The sequence below is a fragment of the Ranitomeya imitator genome, unplaced genomic scaffold, assembly GCF_032444005.1.
Source record: "Ranitomeya imitator isolate aRanImi1 unplaced genomic scaffold, aRanImi1.pri SCAFFOLD_590, whole genome shotgun sequence".
Lineage (NCBI taxonomy): Eukaryota > Metazoa > Chordata > Amphibia > Anura > Dendrobatidae > Ranitomeya > Ranitomeya imitator.
Window position 1 is genome coordinate 74,290 of NW_027193464.1, and position 18,313 is coordinate 92,602.

At 41.9% G+C, this 18,313-nt stretch overlaps 1 protein-coding gene across 1 annotated transcript; it reads left to right on the forward strand.

Annotated features, from left to right (window-relative positions):
* The first annotated feature begins 14,761 nt into the window (after positions 1 to 14,761).
* On the forward strand, positions 14,762 to 17,756 carry LOC138653383 (forkhead activin signal transducer 3-like). The gene is made up of 4 exons (XM_069743238.1): positions 14,762 to 14,779; positions 15,868 to 16,005; positions 16,392 to 16,496; positions 17,250 to 17,756. The coding sequence occupies exons 1-4, from the start codon at positions 14,762 to 14,764 to the stop codon at positions 17,754 to 17,756; spliced, it is 768 nt and encodes a 255-aa protein (XP_069599339.1).
* The last annotated feature ends 557 nt before the right edge of the window (positions 17,757 to 18,313 follow it).

Consider the following 18,313-nt stretch of genomic DNA (forward strand, 5'->3'; position numbering starts at 1 on the left):
ATAGGAACCTGCTCCATCAAGGTTCATACAGGGACCACCAAAGACACTTCTACCTTCCCGGGTTTTGTAATTAGTTGTTCGTTGTTTTCTTGTGTTTATTGTCTTATTCTTAATAAACTGCTTTTCACTATAAACTATTATCCTGGTTCTTTATGTGTAAATGTGACTGTAGCAACACAGCATTTTATCTTAATTAACCATACAGTATTTGTTACACAATAAAAAAGTTAAAAGGCCAAAAACAGAGCCACCAGGTGAAGCAATGGGAATCCTAAGATGGAAAATTTAATAACTAATAAACAATATAAACCTGCTAGAGAGAGAGGACATTCAATTGTATGTTATTGCATAGTGTAAATATGTGCTGAGTGGGTACGCAGGCTATGATGTACAAAAGGTAATTATAATCAACTAGATGGTGGCCCGATTCTAACGCATCGGGTATTCTAGAATGCACAGCCACATAGTATATAACACACCCCACGTAGTATATAGCACAGCCACATAGTATATAACACACCCCACATAGTATATAGCACAGCCACGTAGTATATAACACACCCCACGTAGTATATAGCACAGCCACGTAGTATATAACACACCCCACGTAGTATATAGCATAGCCACGTAGTATATTGCACAGGCACGTAGTATATAGCACAACCCATGTAGTATATAACACAGGCCACATAGTATATTGCACAGGCATGTAGTATATAGCACAGCCCATGTAGTATAACACAGCCCACGCAGTATATAACACTGCCCATGCAGTATATAACAGCCCACGTAGTATATAACAGTCTATGTAGTATATTGCACAGGCACGTAGTATATAACACAGCCCATGTAGTATATAGCATAGCCACGTAGTATATTGCACAGGCACGTAGTATATAGCACAACCCATGTAGTATATTGCACAGGCATGTAGTATATAGCACAGCCCACACAGTATATAACACTGCCCATGCAGTATATAACACAGCCCACGTAGTATATAACAGTCTATGTAGTATATTGCACAGGCATGTAGTATATAACACACCCCGCGTAGTATATAGCATAGCCACGTAGTATATTGCACAGGCATGTAGTATATAACACAGGCCACATAGTATATTGCACAGGCACGAAGTATATAGCACAGCCCATGTAGTATATAGCACAGCCCATGTAGTATATAACACAGCCCATGCAGTATATAACACAGCCCACGTAGTATATAGCATAGCCACGTAGTATATAACACCCCACGTAGTATATAGCACAGCCACGTAGTATATTGCACAGGCACGTAGTATATAGCACAACCCATGTAGTATATAACACAGGCCACATAGTATATTGCACAGGCATGTAATATATAGCACAGCCCATGTACTATAACACAGCCCACACTGTATATAACACTGCCCACGCAGTATATAACACTGCCCATGCAGTATATAACAGCCCACGTAGTATATAACAGTCTATGTAGTACATTGCACAGGCACGTAGTATATAACACAGCCCATGTAGTATATAGCATAACCGTGTAGTATATAGCACAGCCCACATAGTATATAACACACCCCGCGTAGTATATAGCATAGCCACGTAGTATATTGCACAGGCACGTAGTATATAACACAGCCCATGTAGTATATAGCATAACCGTGTAGTATATAGCACAGCTCACATAGTATATAACACACCCCGCGTAGTATATAGCATAGCCACGTAGTATATTGCACAGGCACGTAGTATATAACACAGCCCATGTAGTATATAGCACAGCCACGTAGCATATAATACACCCCATGTAGTATATAGCATAGCCACGTAGTATATAGCACAGCCCACATAGTATTTAGCACAGCCATGTAGTGTATAACACACCCCGCGTAGTATATAGCACAGGCATGTAGTATGTGCAATATACTATGTGACCTGTGTATAAAGTATATAGCACAGCCCATGTAGTATATAACACAGCCCACGTAGTATATAGCATAGCCACGTAGTATATAACACCACACGTAGTATATAGCACAGCCACGTAGTATATTGCACAGGCACGTAGTATATAGCACAGCCCATGTAATATATAACACAGCCCACGCAGTATATAACACAGCCCACGTAGTATATAACACAGCCTACATAGTATATAGCAATGTGGGCACCATATCCCTGTAAAAAAAAAAATTAAATTAAAAAATAGTTATAATATACTCACTTTCCGTCGGCCCCCGGATCCAGCCCAGGCCTTTACCGATGCTCGTGCGCCGGTCCTAAGAATGCATTGCGGCAATAAGTCGAGATCATGTAGCGGTCTCACGAGACCGTCACGTCATCATCTCGCGAGACCGCTACGTGATCTCGAGTCAGTGCTGCAATGCATTCTTGGGACCGGAGAGGGAAAGGCTGCGGCGGACTTCGGAAGGTGAGAATGTTTGGTTTTTTTTTTAATTATTTTTAACATTCTATGTTTTTACTATTGATGCTGTGTATGCAAAAAAGTGAAGCGGTGTTCAAACCCCACCCCAATCTCGCTGATTGGTCGCGGCCGGCTGGCCGCAACCAATCAGTGACCCAGGATTTCCGTTAATGAAGTTGCAGACAGATAGACGGAAGTACCCCTTAGGCAATTATATACAGTATATAGAAAAGTTTGTTGCGACCTCATGAGATAATAAAGCTTGGCAGCCGCTCAGTAAGGATGCAGGTGGTCTGTGTATATATAGTACAGATTAAATTACTTGCTGCAACTATAAGAATAACATATAACATAGAACATCATGAATCAATATATTTGCCAAGGTAGTGCCACTATCATCTGGTAGGAGGCAGAGAGAAATGCTAAAACATATATATCGTATTTTGCGGCCGTTATATTTATTCTGATGCCAAATATATAGAATTTTTTGTTTAACTGCCTAAAAATAAATAAATAGAAAACTATATTTATATACAGCGCCTTCAAAAAGTATTCAGACCCATGAAATTTTAAACATTTTTTTTCACGTTTCACCCACATGCTTAAATATATTTTAATGGGATTTTATGTGATACCAACACAAAGTATAAAGTATTTGTCACGTGTAAAGGAATGATACAGGGTTTTCTATGTATTGTAAATATATAAATCTGCATTTGTTTCCAGCCCCTGAGTCAATACTTTGTAACATCAACTTTTGCTGTAATTATTGCTGCAGTCTTTTGGGCTTTGTTCATCTAGAGGTGACATTTTGCCTTCTTTATACTCTCTCTCTCTCTCTCTCTCTCTCTGTGAGATTGGATGGAGACGTCTATGATCTACAATTTTCACGTCTTGTCCCAGATTCTCAAGTGGGATTTGGGTCTAGATGGTGACTGGGTCGTTCATCAGTGGCGTATCCAGGGGGGGGCAGCCGAGGCATGTGCCCCGGGCGCAGCCGACAGGGGGGCGCCAACGGGCAGCCTGATGCGGCGGTCCAAGGAGGAGGCTCCCCATCGGTGGCATTCTGCCACCCCCACACTGAGATTCTCCCGTTCTCTGAGCCGGCTCTCAAATTGACAGCCAGCTCAGAAAAATTGCTGCTCATCGGTTCCCAAGGATGTACTAGCGTCTTCAGATCTAAGCCCTAACCGCCGCCGGCACTTCCGCATCAGTGAAGCGCCAGCAGCGTGATCAGGTCACATGCTCATGCTGCTGACGTCACTCGGCTCTTCAGAGGCAAAGACACAGGGCACAGGCAGTGTTGCCGTTGGTGGTAAGTGCTCCAGGTCCAGACGGCGGGGTAATGGAGCTGAAGACACCGAAGATTAATGGTGAAAATTTAAGGGGGCTAGGAAGGGATGGTTGGGGTCGGGGACGCTATATGGCTGCAGACACAAGGATAGGGAGGAAGCAGGGGGAGTAAATTGACAGTGTGTGAGGACTGAAGCAAGGCCAGGGGGCTGGATGGGTGCGGTTGCATGTGGTGGAGAAATGTGAGGAACATATGGGGGAATAAATCTGAGGACATTATGGGGGCAGAAATCTGAGCACATTATGAGGGGCATAAATCTGAGGACAGTATGGGAAGGATAATTTTTTTTTTTACTTTGTGAACTAGGGAAAGTATGGATGAGTATCCATTTAAATAAAGATTTGTGTGTGTGTTTTCTTTTTTGATTACCGGGTTAGTGTTGGGAGTGTCTGATAGACACCTCTTCATTACTAACACCAGGGCTTGATGCCAGCTTTGTTTTTGGACAATTCTTAGCTGTCATCAACCCCAACCACCATTACCCTGATTGCCACCGCACCAGAGCAATTGGGAAGAGCGAACGCAAAGCACCAGAATTTGAGCATCTCATGTGATGTGCCAATTCTGGGGTGGCTTCTGGATTCTGTTTTTAGGCTGGGGAGGGCTAAATAACCAAGGACTTTCCAGGTCTGATAATATAAGCCCACATCTGTCTGCTTTATCTTTGCTGGTTGCCAAAATTCGGGGAACCCCACCAAATTTTTTTTCATTTATTTAATCAAAAGAAGCTGTACAATAAGAGTGCAATTTTATAATATGTCAGGACGTTGAGCAATTATATGTCTGTCTATAAAGGGAATCTGTCACCTAATTTTTCCAATATGAGATGCGGCCACCGCCATCAGGGGCTTATCAGGGGCGACCTCTGTAGCCGTACTGTTTTTGTCTTTCCGTTTCCTTTTCTGAATCCTTAAATCACTGCCATCCATGACCTCCTCATCGTCTATGCAGTCAGAAATGCTTCCTGTGTGCTCAGGCTCTGTGCATGGGTCTCGCCCAAGAATCTCTACAGCAGGGGTGTCAAACTGCATTCCTCGAGGGCCGCAAACCATGCGTGTTTTCAAGATTTCCTTAGCTTTGCACAAGGTGCTGTAATCATTATGTGTGTAGGTGATTAAATTATCACCTGTGCAGTACAAGGAAATCCTGAAAACATGACCTGTTTGCAGCCCTTGAGGATTGCAGTTTGACACCTCTGCTCTACAGGCCGTAAAAAGAAAGGCGTGTTTTGTGACTCAAGCCTAGGCTTGTTTGCTATTAAAAAGTTGCGACCTTCTAAAAAGGTGACGTCTCCTCAAAGGATTGGAGGCTTGAGCTCTCTGAATTGGATAGTTGCCCCCTTTGTGGCAATACATTTAAGTTGATACTTGGCTGAAGCTATGGCAGTTTTTATCTCAAAATCACTCTGGGACCTCAGGCATACCCTTCTCAGATTTGTGGATAGATATTTGGCTACCATGTGGCATGAGGGGCATGTAAGTGGTGCCTGTGGGGACATGAGCAATAAAACCGGTCACCTTGTCTACAGGCGTAAAACCCTGTTCATGTCTCTATGTGGCCAACGAATGTCTTCTACTCACCAATTCATTGTGAAGTGTTTCCTTCATTCAATTGGAGCATCCGGAAATAGTTGATTTAAACGCTGCGTTTGTGTCTGGAACTGTGGCAAACTGCTTTTCCTCTGCATTAGTCAGCCACACAGGTGAAAGACGCTGGCAGAGGTGATTGAAATTAAATGGATGTATTTTGCCGTAATCTCATATACATCACGGGGGTTGAGTCAGCCCAGGGGTGGCTCCTACACGGCTGCTAAACATCCATAGGGCTGATGGAAATAACCTACATTGGCTATATTTACATTACGCTCTAAAAATGCATTTATATCTCGATTTTTCCAAAGCGTTTGATACCGTGCCGCACAAGAGGTTGGTACACAAAATGAGAATGCTTGGTCTGGGGGAAAATGTGTGTAAATGGGTTAGTAACTGGCTTAGTGATAGAAAGCAGAGGGTGGTTATAAATGGTATAGTCTCTAACTGGGTCGCTGTGACCAGTGGGGTACCGCAGGGGTCAGTATTGGGACCTGTTCTCTTCAACATATTCATTAATGATCTGGTAGAAGGTTTACACAGTAAAATATCGATATTTGCAGATGATACAAAACTATGTAAAGCAGTTAATACAAGAGAAGATAGTATTCTGCTACAGATGGATCTGGATAAGTTGGAAACTTGGGCTGAAAGGTGGCAGATGAGGTTTAACAATGATAAATGTAAGGTTATACACATGGGAAGAAGGAATCAATATCACCATTACACACTGAACGGGAAACCACTGGGTAAATCTGACAGGGAGAAGGACTTGGGAATCCTAGTTAATGATAAACTTACCTGGAGCAGCCAGTGCCAGGCAGCAGCTGCCAAGGCAAACAGGATCATGGGGTGCATTAAAAGAGGTCTGGATACACATGATGAGAGCATTATACTGCCTCTGTACAAATCCCTAGTTAGACCGCACATGGAGTACTGTGTCCAGTTTTGGGCACCGGTGCTCAGGAAGGATATAATGGAACTAGAGAGAGTACAAAGGAGGGCAACAAAATTAATAAAGGGGATGGGAGAACTCCAATACCCAGATAGATTAGCGAAATTAGGATTATTTAGTCTAGAAAAAAGACGACTGAGGGGCGATCTAATAACCATGTATAAGTATATAAGGGGACAATACAAATATCTCGCTGAGGATCTGTTTATACCAAGGAAGGTGACGGGCACAAGGGGGCATTCTTTGCGTCTGGAGGAGAGAAGGTTTTTCCACCAACATAGAAGAGGATTCTTTACTGTTAGGGCAGTGAGAATCTGGAATTGCTTGCCTGAGGAGGTGGTGATGGCGAACTCAGTCGAGGGGTTCAAGAGAGGCCTGGATGTCTTCCTGGAGCAGAACAATATTGTATCATACAATTATTAGGTTCTGTAGAAGGACGTAGATCTGGGGATTTATTATGATGGAATATAGGCTGAACTGGATGGACAAATGTCTTTTTTCGGCCTTACTAACTATGTTACTATGTATTTTGAGTTCCTCCGCCTGTCTCAAAATAATTATGTAGAACAGATCCGACGGAGGCAGAGGAACTGACCCATGGGGAACGATTTTATCATATGTCTAGGGTGACAGAAGGAGGCATTCAGCAGCATATTAGTAGAAGTAGCTTTCCTAAAAATATCAGTCTGAACCATACCCTCTGGATCTTTCCTAATGGTGACATCTAGGAATTCAATCTTATTAGGATCCCATCCAACAGTGACATGAATGTTGAGGTCACTGCTGATCAGGCTCGATATGAACTCCTGCAGGTCAATGGCTGTGCCCTGCCAGACCAAGAGGATATCATCAATGTATCGCGTCCAAAAAGGGACGCTGTCCATTGATGCCTGTCTGTCTGACAGGAAGAGGTCCCTTTCCCACAGCCCCAGGAACAGATTGGCATAGGATGGTTCAAAAGCAGCTCCCATGGCTGTCTCCTGGAGCTGCAGGAAGAAGGACTCCTTAAAAACAAAAAATTGAGTTAATGTGAATTCTAGAAGTTCCAATAGAAGATCCCTTACACCCGAAGACAGAGTAGATGTATCAAGGAAATATTGAATGGCCCTAAGGGCATCTGAATTTTTTATATTTGTGTAGAGGGATTCTACATCAGCAGAAACTAATACGGTATCCTTGTCTAAACACAGGCCATCAACCTTGCGAAGGAGCTCACCTGTATCCTTTAGAAAGGATTGGAGATTCTCAACTAATGGTTGTAAATGAAAGTCAATCCATCGATTCACATGCTCAAAGAAGTTCCCTCTACCTGAAATACAATAAATAATAATAATAATAATAATAATAAATAATTGGTCGACCAGGTGGTATTTTGGTATTCTTGTGAATTTTGGGGAGAAGATATATTAGTGTAGATATAGTGGGTTCTGCGACCATGAGTGCTTAAGCCAGATCTTAAGAAATATCATGCTCAATAGCCTGTTTAAGAATAATTTCAAGTTGGGCCCTGTAAGCAGACAGGGGGTTGTATGTCAACGTTCTAGAACAGGTGGTATTGTTCAACTGACAAAATGCTTCTCTCCTACATAGTCTTGGGCCATAGGACAATGTTACCTCCTTTGTCTGTAGGCTTCAGCACTACATCAGGTAAAAAAAAGTAAATGTGGACGTATAAGTTCCTCCTTGGTTGTTATCCTGTTGGATATACTGAGGAATCTTCAAAAGATCTTTAATCACCACCTGGACGAAAAGGTCAGGGTTGGAATATGACGATAGGGGAGGGAGCTTCTTGGAGCCTGGACGGATAGAGGGAGGTATCTTACCTTCTTCATGTGTGTGTTCATTGGCCATATCTTCCAACATCCTCAGTGCAATTTTTTTCCTATTATGTGGGAAACTACTCAAGCTACTTACCGGTAGCAGAGTTTTTCAGGAGCCCATGACAGCACTAACGAGAGAGGGGATCCGCCCTTCAGGGACAGTAAACCTGCAGAGATAAAAGGGCGGCACCTCTCTCCCGCATCAGTTGGATTACAGAGCATGAGAGGACCTCCTTGGTTAGTAGCACATAAGTAATTTATACATTTCACCTTGTGAATAAACTTAAAGTTTTATAGAAAGAAGTGGTGATAAGCCATATCAGTATAAAGGGAGTGAATATAGGAGTGCTGTCATGGGCTCCTGAAAAACACCGCTACCGGTAAGTAGCTTAAGTATTTATTCAGTCGCCATGACAGCACTAACGAGAGAATTACAGAGAAGAGTTTTAGGGAGGGACTACTGCTTCCAGCACCCTTCTAACAAACGTGAGATCGTTGGAGCCACCCAGATCTAATCTATAATGTTTAAAGAAAATATCAAAATAATGGTATTATATGGCAGCATAGCGTGGGTGAGATAGATGTGTACTCTCAATGTTACACACTTGCCGGACTACTACCAACTCAGTCGGTACTACATAATATAGGGGAAATGTGGAAACCACAAGAATGCGACCAAACGAGAATAGCTATAATGTAAAAATCTTTATTTGAATGCAAAATACATTACAACAAGTAAAAATCGGACCAAAACATGGAACACAGTGATGAAATGGTGCAAGTCACAGAAAGAATGCTACTGTGCAAAAACAAGACATGCAGACCAGGAACTGGCTCACTGGAGCTTTCCAGCAACCAACATGGTGCTAGCTCTGCAAATTGTCTTCCACGCATGCGCGGGCTGATGGTGATTTCCTGTACTACATTTTTTTCTTTTGGACATGCGCAGTTCAGGCAGCAGGACGCCGAACACGGCGTGCATACATGATTACAGAATGAGGTGAGCCATGAAATGATTTATGAAATCCAGCTGTGTGTAGATTAGCAATTAACGTTGAAACAGCTATTGCATGTTGTTTTCATTTATATATGTCACTGTACTGCACTTTATTATACTTGCACTTATATTGTTCACTGTATGCACTTTATATATATATTGCCTCTCAAGATTTGTTATATCTTTTTTGCACAAATGAGATTAAGTATGTTTAATTGGTTGTATAACATAAATACCATGTCTGTACACTGTCACTTTGCTTGAGAAAGGCTCTCCACGGGCCGAAACGTTGCCATGATGGGCTACTAAACTTAAATTAGACAGTTATAGCACACAAAATAGTTAATAAATAGCATTTCCCATAGGTCTACTTCACATCAGCATCATTTTATTAAATATTTTTTTTTTTCGTTAAAAAGGTTAAAAGTTGATCTTCAATTTTCCGTTTTTTTCAGCAAAATTTACTAAGCCTATTTTGTTTTAGGGACCACATCAACTTTAAAGTGACTTTGAGGCGTTATATGACTGGAAATATACAAAAGTGACAACATTTTTAAAAACTTCATCCCTCAAGGTGCTCAAAATTACATTCAAGAAGTATATTAACCCTTTAGGTACATCACAGGAATTAAAACATGGAAATGTGACTTTTTACCCACAAGATCGTTGCTTTAGCCCTAAATTTTTCATATTCACAAGGTCACAGGAGAAAATGGACCATACAATTTGTTTTCCAATTACTGCTAAGCAGACCGATACCTCATATATGGTGGAAAACAACTGTTTAGCTGCACGGCAGGACTCAGAAGGGAAGGAGCACAATTTAACTTTTGGAGTGCAAAATTGTCTGAAATAGATAGCGGACACCATGTCAGGCATGCAGAGTCCCTGATGTGCCTAAAGAGTGAAACCCCCACAAGTGAACCCATTTTGGAAACTACACTCAAGTAATTTATCTAGTGGTGAGTAGTGAGGAGCGAGTGTACTCGGTGACCTCCGAGTATTTGTTAGTGTTCAGAGATTTAGTTTTCATTGCCGCAGCTGAATGATTTCCAGCTACTAGCCAGCTTGACTACATGTGGGGATTCCCTAGCGACCAGGCAACCCCCACATGTACTCAGCCTGGCTAATAGCTGTAAATCATTCAGCTGAGGAGATGAAAACTAAATCTCCGAACACTAACAAATACTCGGAGGACCCCCGAGTGTGCTCAGGAAAACCCGAGCAACGAGTATATTCGCTCATCACTAGTGGTGAGGTGAGCCGATTGAACCTACAGGCACTTCACAGAATTTTATAACATTGAGCCATAAAAATAAAAAAATACATTTTTCTCATAAAAATGTTGCTTTAGCCCCAAATATTTCATTTTCGCAACAGTATCATGAGAAAATGTGCCATACAATTTGTTGTGCAATTTCTCTTAAGTATAACTATACACCATATGAGATGGAAAACTACAGTTTGAGTGCAGAACTCGGAAGGGAAGGATCGCTATATGACTTTTGGAGTGCAAAATTGTCTGAAATAGATAGCAGACGCCATGTTGCCTTTGCAGAGCTCCTGATGTGCCCCTGTGATAACGAGTACCTACGCTCTTCAACATACCCTCATGTCGTAATAGTATGCCATGAAGGGACTTGTATCTATAATTCTGAAAACATTGTTACTAATAAATTAGTGGCTACTAAATTATGGTTTCTAAAGAAACATATCTGTACAAACATACAAAAATGCCTAAATGGCATCAACTATTGGAGGTAGAGCATTCTGCCCTTAAAAATTATCTAAACGTTTGTACTGAAAATTTTATATTAGTGTCTTTATATTTGTGTCTTTAATTTCAAGCAGATTGGGAAGATCCGATTCTTTTGAAATTTCCGTGAACAGCTCAGGAGACCGGCATCTGGCAGCTCAGGAGACCGGCATCGGACAGCTCAGGAGACCGGCATCGGGCAGCTCAGGAGACCGGCATCGGACAGCTCAGAAGACCGGCATTGAACAGCTCATGAGACCGGCATTGAACAGCTCAGGAGACCGGCATCGGACAGCTCAGGAGACCGGCATCGGACAGCTCAGGAGACCGGCATTGAACAGCTCATGAGACCGGCATTGGACAGCTCAGGAGACCGGCATTGAACAGCTCAGGAGACCGGCATCGGATAGCTCTGGAGACCGGCATTGGACAGCTCAGGAGACCGGCATCGGACAGCTCAGGAGACCGGCGTCGGACACCTCAGGAGACTGGCGTCGGACAGCTCAGGAGACCGGTGTCGGACAGCTCAGAAGACCGGCATCGGACAGCTCAGGAGACAGTCCCCGACAGCTCTGGAGACCGGCGTCGGACAGCTCAGGAGACCGGCGTCGGACAGCTCAGGAGACCGGCGTCGGACACCTCAGGAGACTGGCGTCGGACAGCTCAGGAGACTGGCGTCGGACAGCTCAGGAGACCGGTGTCGGACAGCTCAGGAGACCGGCATCGGACAGCTCAGGAGACAGTCCCCGACAGCTCAGGAGACCGGCATCGGACAGCTCAGGAGACCGGCACTGGACAGTTCAGGAGACCGGCACCGGATAGCTCAGAAGACTGGCATTGGACAGCTCATGAGACAGTCCCCGACAGCTCTGGAGACCGGCATCGGACAGCTCAGGAGATCGGCATCGGACAGCTCAGGAGACCGGCATCGGACAGCTCAGGAGACCGGCATCGGACAGCTCAGGAGACCGACACCGACAGCTCAGGAGATTGGCATCGGACAGCTCTGAAGACCAGCATCGGACAGCTCAGGAGATTGGCATCGGACAGCTCAGGAGACCGGCATCGGACAGCTCAGGAGACCGACACCGACAGCTCATGAGACCCCACAAATCTACATGAAATTAAATAGAAAAGTAGATCTAGAATTTTAGTGCCAAAGTTTAGATACTCTTTAAGGGAAGGAAGATACAATCGCCTCCTGCTGACATTTAGACTTTTTCGGTGCAGTAATATTTTTAGTTTGATACAATGTTCATTTCTATGACATAAGAAAAAAATAAAGAGTCCTCAGAGGCCGGTGTATTTTAGGGGCCACTAAAAAGTATCAAGTCACTAAAATCTCTCTTTCTTACCTTCCTATTAAATACAAACAAGCTTCAATATATTATATCTTTAATGATTTTTTCAACCATTTTCTGCAATACTTTTGTTTAATTAATAAATGACCGGCATCTTCTCGTCTCCAGTCTAAAATTCTCTGTAACAATCTACGAGGAAGCAATTTACATCTACAATATTAGATCAGAGGAAAATGCTATAAAAACACAAGACAATGGCAAAAAGTAATCTGTAATTGTAATAAAACATTGTGTAGATTTATAGGAAGATGGAAACATCACTGGTGACTGATTCCTGCACTGTGTAATACTATGTAAATCTTCTGTTCCTCAGGAGCAGAAACATCGGGTGGGGAAGGTGGTACATGACAACAAGTCTTCTGTTCTCAGCAGATCAGGAATATGGAGCCTCCTGTGGTGAGAAACCAGTGGGACAAGGGGGTCTTCATAGGGGGAGATTTGGGGGAGTCACATTGTAACTGATGTAAATACACAGCAGCCGGAGCAGAAGACGGCCGGAGCCGGACAGGGAGATCTTACACCGAAAATAATCACAGCTTTAGTATTATTGTCATAGACTTCAATATTCCACACTAGTTGTAAGAAATCCAACAAATTAGAGATTCTGGAAAAGCTACAGAGAAATTATCATTCAAGGCCATTTTCTACACAAGGAGATAACCAGTGTAAAAAGAAACTTAAGGCCCCTTCACATTAAGCGACGCTGCAGCGATACAGACAACGATCCGGGTCGCTGTTTGGTCGCTGGAGAGCTGTCACACAGACAGCTCTCCAGCGACCAACGATGCCGGTAACCAGGGTAAATATCGGGTAACTAAGCGCAGGGCCGCGCTTAGTAACCCGATGTTTACCCTGGTTACCATGCTAAAAGTAAAAAAAAACAAAACACTAGATACTTACCTACCGCTGTCTGTCCTCCAGCGCTGCGCTCTGCTTCTCTGCTCTCCTCCTGTACTTTCTGTGAGCCGGAAAGCAGAGCGGTGACGTCACCGCTCTGCTTTCCGGCTCACAGCCAGTACAGGAGGAGTGCAGAGCACAGCGCTGGAGGACAGACAGCGGTAGGTAAGTATCTAGTGTTTGTTTTTTTTTACTTTTAGCATGGTAACCAGGGTAAACATCGGGTTACTAAGCGCGGCCCTGCGCTTAGTTACCCGATGTTTACCCTGGTTACCAGTGAAGACATCGCTGGATCGGTGTCACACACGCCGATCCAGCGATGTCTCCAGGGAGCCAGCGACGAAATAAAGTTCTGGACTTTATTCAGCGAGCAACGATCTCCCAGCAGGGGCCTGATCGTTGGTCGCTGTCACACATAACGATTTCATTAACGATATCGTTGCTACGTCACAAATAGCAACGATATCGTTAACAATATCGTTATGTGTGAAGGTACCTTTAGTGAATCAAACAAATTTTCCCAATCACTGATGCAAAAGTGCAGAGATTAAAAGACCAGTGAGAATTTCCACATTTATCTGTGATCATCTCAGATGTGAGAATGTAAAAATAAAATAGAGAAATCTACTCGAGTAAATCACGGGAGAAAAAGGAAAAACAAGTTTTCTTAAAAAATGACGGTTACTTGTAAATTCATATCTTTCAAAAAATAAAACTTATAAAATCATCTATCAACATTATTATAAACTGATATTAACCAATAAATGAGAGGACGTCCATTTATATGTTGTTTTTGAATTTTGTATGTAAATGCTGCAATTAGCAATTGCTTGTTCGCTAATGGGGAACCACAAGACCCAACGATAAATGAACCTCATGGATTCAGGTTTCCGTAACTGGTGTCATCAAGAAACCTTCCCCCCAGATACTTCCCATTGTAAATCAGTCCTCTGTAGGGTTCGGGGTAACTATTCACATGAACAATGAGTCTATTCCATCCCTGTATAAAAATGAGTAAGTGGCACCGCTAAATAATACGGAGATCTGCTCATGTGCGAACGAGGAACTTACAAAATAAAATACAAGGAAAAGGAAGACGTAATAAATCACTGCAGATAGGAAAAGGCGTCATAAACCACCAACGCACTTCCCATATTTATATCTTATTATGTAAGTAAATATCTTTATTGATACATGAAAAATATGAACCGTAAAAAAACAATAAAACGTAATAAGACTGCGGAAACCATTAAATATCTAATGCCACCTTAATATTATAGATGGAAGCAGGAGGAAAACTCAACTGATCAGACCAAGGATAAATTATCAAGCCTTATCTATATTTATACTCATCCAAATAAATGAATAATGTGCTGGAGGGGAAGAGCCATAACCATCAATGTGGAATATAATATGTGACTGTATTATTCATTAACAAAATAAAAAAAAAGCAAACCATATCCAGGTAAGCCCAAAACACTAAGACAGTATGGAGCAGAAACGATATATTTATTAAAGTCTGTATAATAAGTGCAAATATAAAATCACAGAAAGCAACGGTGCCTCATAAAATGGGATAAGGACTGACAATATAGCCCAACGGGAAAATGGCACACACGGAACCGGTACGTAACGACCCAGTATAATCCCTCAATAAGTATAGTCCAGGAACTAAGTATATAGACAAAGTGCAGGAGATGCAGACATGCGGCTATTAGAAGAGTAAACACCGGACTGGATGAAGAAAGTGTCTACCGTGTAAAGTACAAAATGGCAACCGACAATATTGGTTCCAATTAAGAGAAAGTGCTAGAAGTGGAAATGGAAGGGCCATAATAGCAAAGACACCATGGGTTTTACCTGATGTGATGTGGTGGGCATGGCCATGTCAGGCATTCCCCCATTTTGTGAGGCACCGTTGCTTTCTGTGATTTTATCATTGCATTGATATTATATTGATTTTAATAAATATATAGTTTCTGCTCCAGACTGTCTTAGTGTTTTGTGCTTACCTCCCATCATGGGTCATATGGGTATGGTTTGCTTTTTTCTATTTTGTTTCTTATCTAATGAACACTGTTATTCACATTTCATGATTTAATATTTGGATTATTAATTAAAATATATTTTTAGAAGAAATGATTGGTCATTTGGTCTGTAAGTGACTTTATACAAACTCACAAAATGTAAGATCTTCAGTAAAAGGCCCAAACTGTTGTCCCAATGGTCGGTTTATTTCCATCTTGTCCACAGCATTACCCATGTGGCTGAGGTTTATTAACATACAAGGGGCCACATGGTATACACTAAGGGTATACACACTATACATGACAAAGGATGTTTACTGAAGGATCTCACCTAAGAACTGAAACTTTGTGTATTCATAGTACTATTGACTTTAGGGATGAAGGTCTTTCAATAACAGTTGAGGTGTTACCAGCAAAGGGCTCCATGTTGTTTTGGGGGTATTAACATAACAAAGCCGGATGAGGGGTGACCACCAGCCCTTATAAAGGCCTCTTCCCTGGCCCATAGTCACATCACATCTAATATTGGCATCTGAAGACATCTGTGCGACATGAGCTCAAACCTCCAAGCTTGTGAAACCATCGATATGCCAACACCCAACGTGTTCAGCATGGAGAAGATGCTAGAGATGGACTCCAACTTGGACTGTGGTCCAGGAGAAAGTGCACAGCGTGACCAAGCATAGACAACAAGTCAGGAGGAGAAAACTTCTGGGGGAAAGAAGAAGAATTACCAGCGATATTCGAAACCTCCATACACATACCTGGCCATGATTGCGCTGGTGATCCTAAGTGTCCCAGACAAGAAGCTGAAGCTGTCGCAGGTAAGAGAACGATGATATCAAGGAATAAGTTAGTGGGAATCTACTTAGGATTCCTAGAGAGAACAACAAATCTTTGAAGCCTGTACTTTAGCGAAGTGGAGACATTTTTACTTTTGCTCCATTTTTCCTTCAGTCATATACACAGAAAAAAAATCACAACAAATATTTAATTACAAGACTTTGACGCATGGTGGGAATATACTGTCACATGTTATAACAGCCAGAAACTTCTAGGTTCAAATTATAAACTTCCTGCTGGTTCTTTACCCTCCGTATAAACTGTAATTTTTAATGTATATTTATTAGGAAAGGAGAATTCACAGGGGATCACTGTTATTAACTAATTTACAAGATTGAATGTTTTTGTTTATCTTTTTTGCCTTCAGATTTTAGAGAAGATCAGCGACTTCTTCCCCGTCTTCAAGGGACGATACCAAGGGTGGAAAGACTCGGTCAGACACAACCTGTCCTCTAATGACTGCTTCAGAAAGGTGAGGACTCCGTGAGGTCATTTACAACATTCTCTTCTAATGGACATTGCTGTTTTTTTTATATCTAAGGGGAGATTTATTAGTATTGTAAGATGCATCATTTTATATGATGGTAAAAATGGTGGAAATTGGGAAAAATCATCAACCTTGTGCACGGGGTAAGTTACATTTGTAATGACTCTCGTCCAATTTTCAGCCTCAGATATGTGATGGGTCTAATACAAGATCTAATAACATTGGAGCATTTTACAATTGTCTCTTAGACCTGATCTCACTTTCTGGACACTTCAGTTCTGGTGTAAAAAGTAATTTACCCCAATTCCCTTAGTAGATTCCAGGTTCTCCTCCATAATCCCCATCACACAGCGCTGTATCTCTCCTCTAATGAGGCCGGACTTCTCGTCATCTCACTAAATATTTATAACCTCAGTAACAATTTTCTTTTTCTAATCTCACCTGCGTAATGTTAGGTGTCCTTTATTACACTTTTTAAAAGGAGATGACTTGTTTTTAGAAGGTATCACTTTGTTACATTGTAATAAAAAATGTATTTCGCAATTCTAATGTTACTGATAAATTTTTCCTCCTAAAGAAATCTATAAACAAACTTAAATTATCCCAGAGTTTTCTACCAAAGTTATTATCACACAACCATTTCTTCTCTATGACGCCTATATACAGTAGTGAGTTTATATTGTAGAAATTAGAATTTTAAATGAACCTTTATCTGAATTTATTTCATCTTTATTTCAGGTACTAAAAGATCCAAACCAGACTCAGGCCAAAGGAAACTTCTGGACAGTGGATGTGAGTCGGATTCCACGTGAGGCCATGAAGCTTCAGAATACGGCGGTCAGCAGGCAGGATATCTACCACCTGGACCTGGCCCCATTCATTATCCATGGACAGCCATACAGGCCTTTAGATGACCATCACCCTTTTTCAATTGCGAAAGATTCCATCAAAATAGCAGCTTCTGCTCCATCATCCACATCTTCATCTCTAGACCCCACATCATCTTTCCCAATGATTCTGTGGAATCTTCCTGCGTCTAATTCCAGCTATGTTCCTCCTAATGTGGTTGCCCCCCCCAGTGTTCATCCTCTTGTGCTTTACCCAAATTTCCCATCCATACCCCTGTATAACTACCCATCACCATCTAATTTTAACTCTCCGTCCACATCTTATTCTATCCCCACTTACCAAAACCCCTCTACCCTTCTACCTCAACTACCCATCCCTTACAGACCCTGGAAATAAATCGCCCTCCTGACGGGAGTTCAACAGAACAGTTTTTGACAGAACAGGATGCTCCACACCCGCTGGGAACCTGCCCCACCAAGGTCCATACAGGGACCACAAGAGACATTCCCAGCTTCTCGGCTGTTTTAAATAGTTGTTCATTGTTTACTTGATTGTTGTTTTACTCTTAATAAACTTCTTTTCACTATAAACAATTATTATCCTGTTTCTTTATATGTAAATGTGACCCTAAAGTTTCCCTATAAAAATGAACATTCTAGTCACCAACTATCTCTGAAAGATTCCAGTCTTAGTAATTTTTGGTCAATATCTCCAAATTCTCGTGAAGAGATTCTGTATGTCTCCAAATATAACAAGGGGCACAGAGGATCAGTATGGGTGGCTCGTCTCTCCGCATGTAGAACTGGTATTTGAATCATTATTAATAATATTTCTGCGCAATACATGAAATTAGCAGAATATAAAAATGTAAAAACACATAAAACAATACTGACCAGGAGTTTTCAAGAGGCGCCAGATTTATCAAATTTGCATTAAAAAAAGCTCATTTTGTT

Bases quoted from the DNA above. Each gene is read 5' to 3' on its own strand.
- LOC138653383 (XM_069743238.1), top strand. The intron at 16,006-16,391 runs GTAAGAGAACGA...TTTTGCCTTCAG, and splicing joins AGAAGCTGAAGCTGTCGCAG to ATTTTAGAGAAGATCAGCGA. The intron at 16,497-17,249 runs GTGAGGACTCCG...TCTTTATTTCAG, and splicing joins CTAATGACTGCTTCAGAAAG to GTACTAAAAGATCCAAACCA.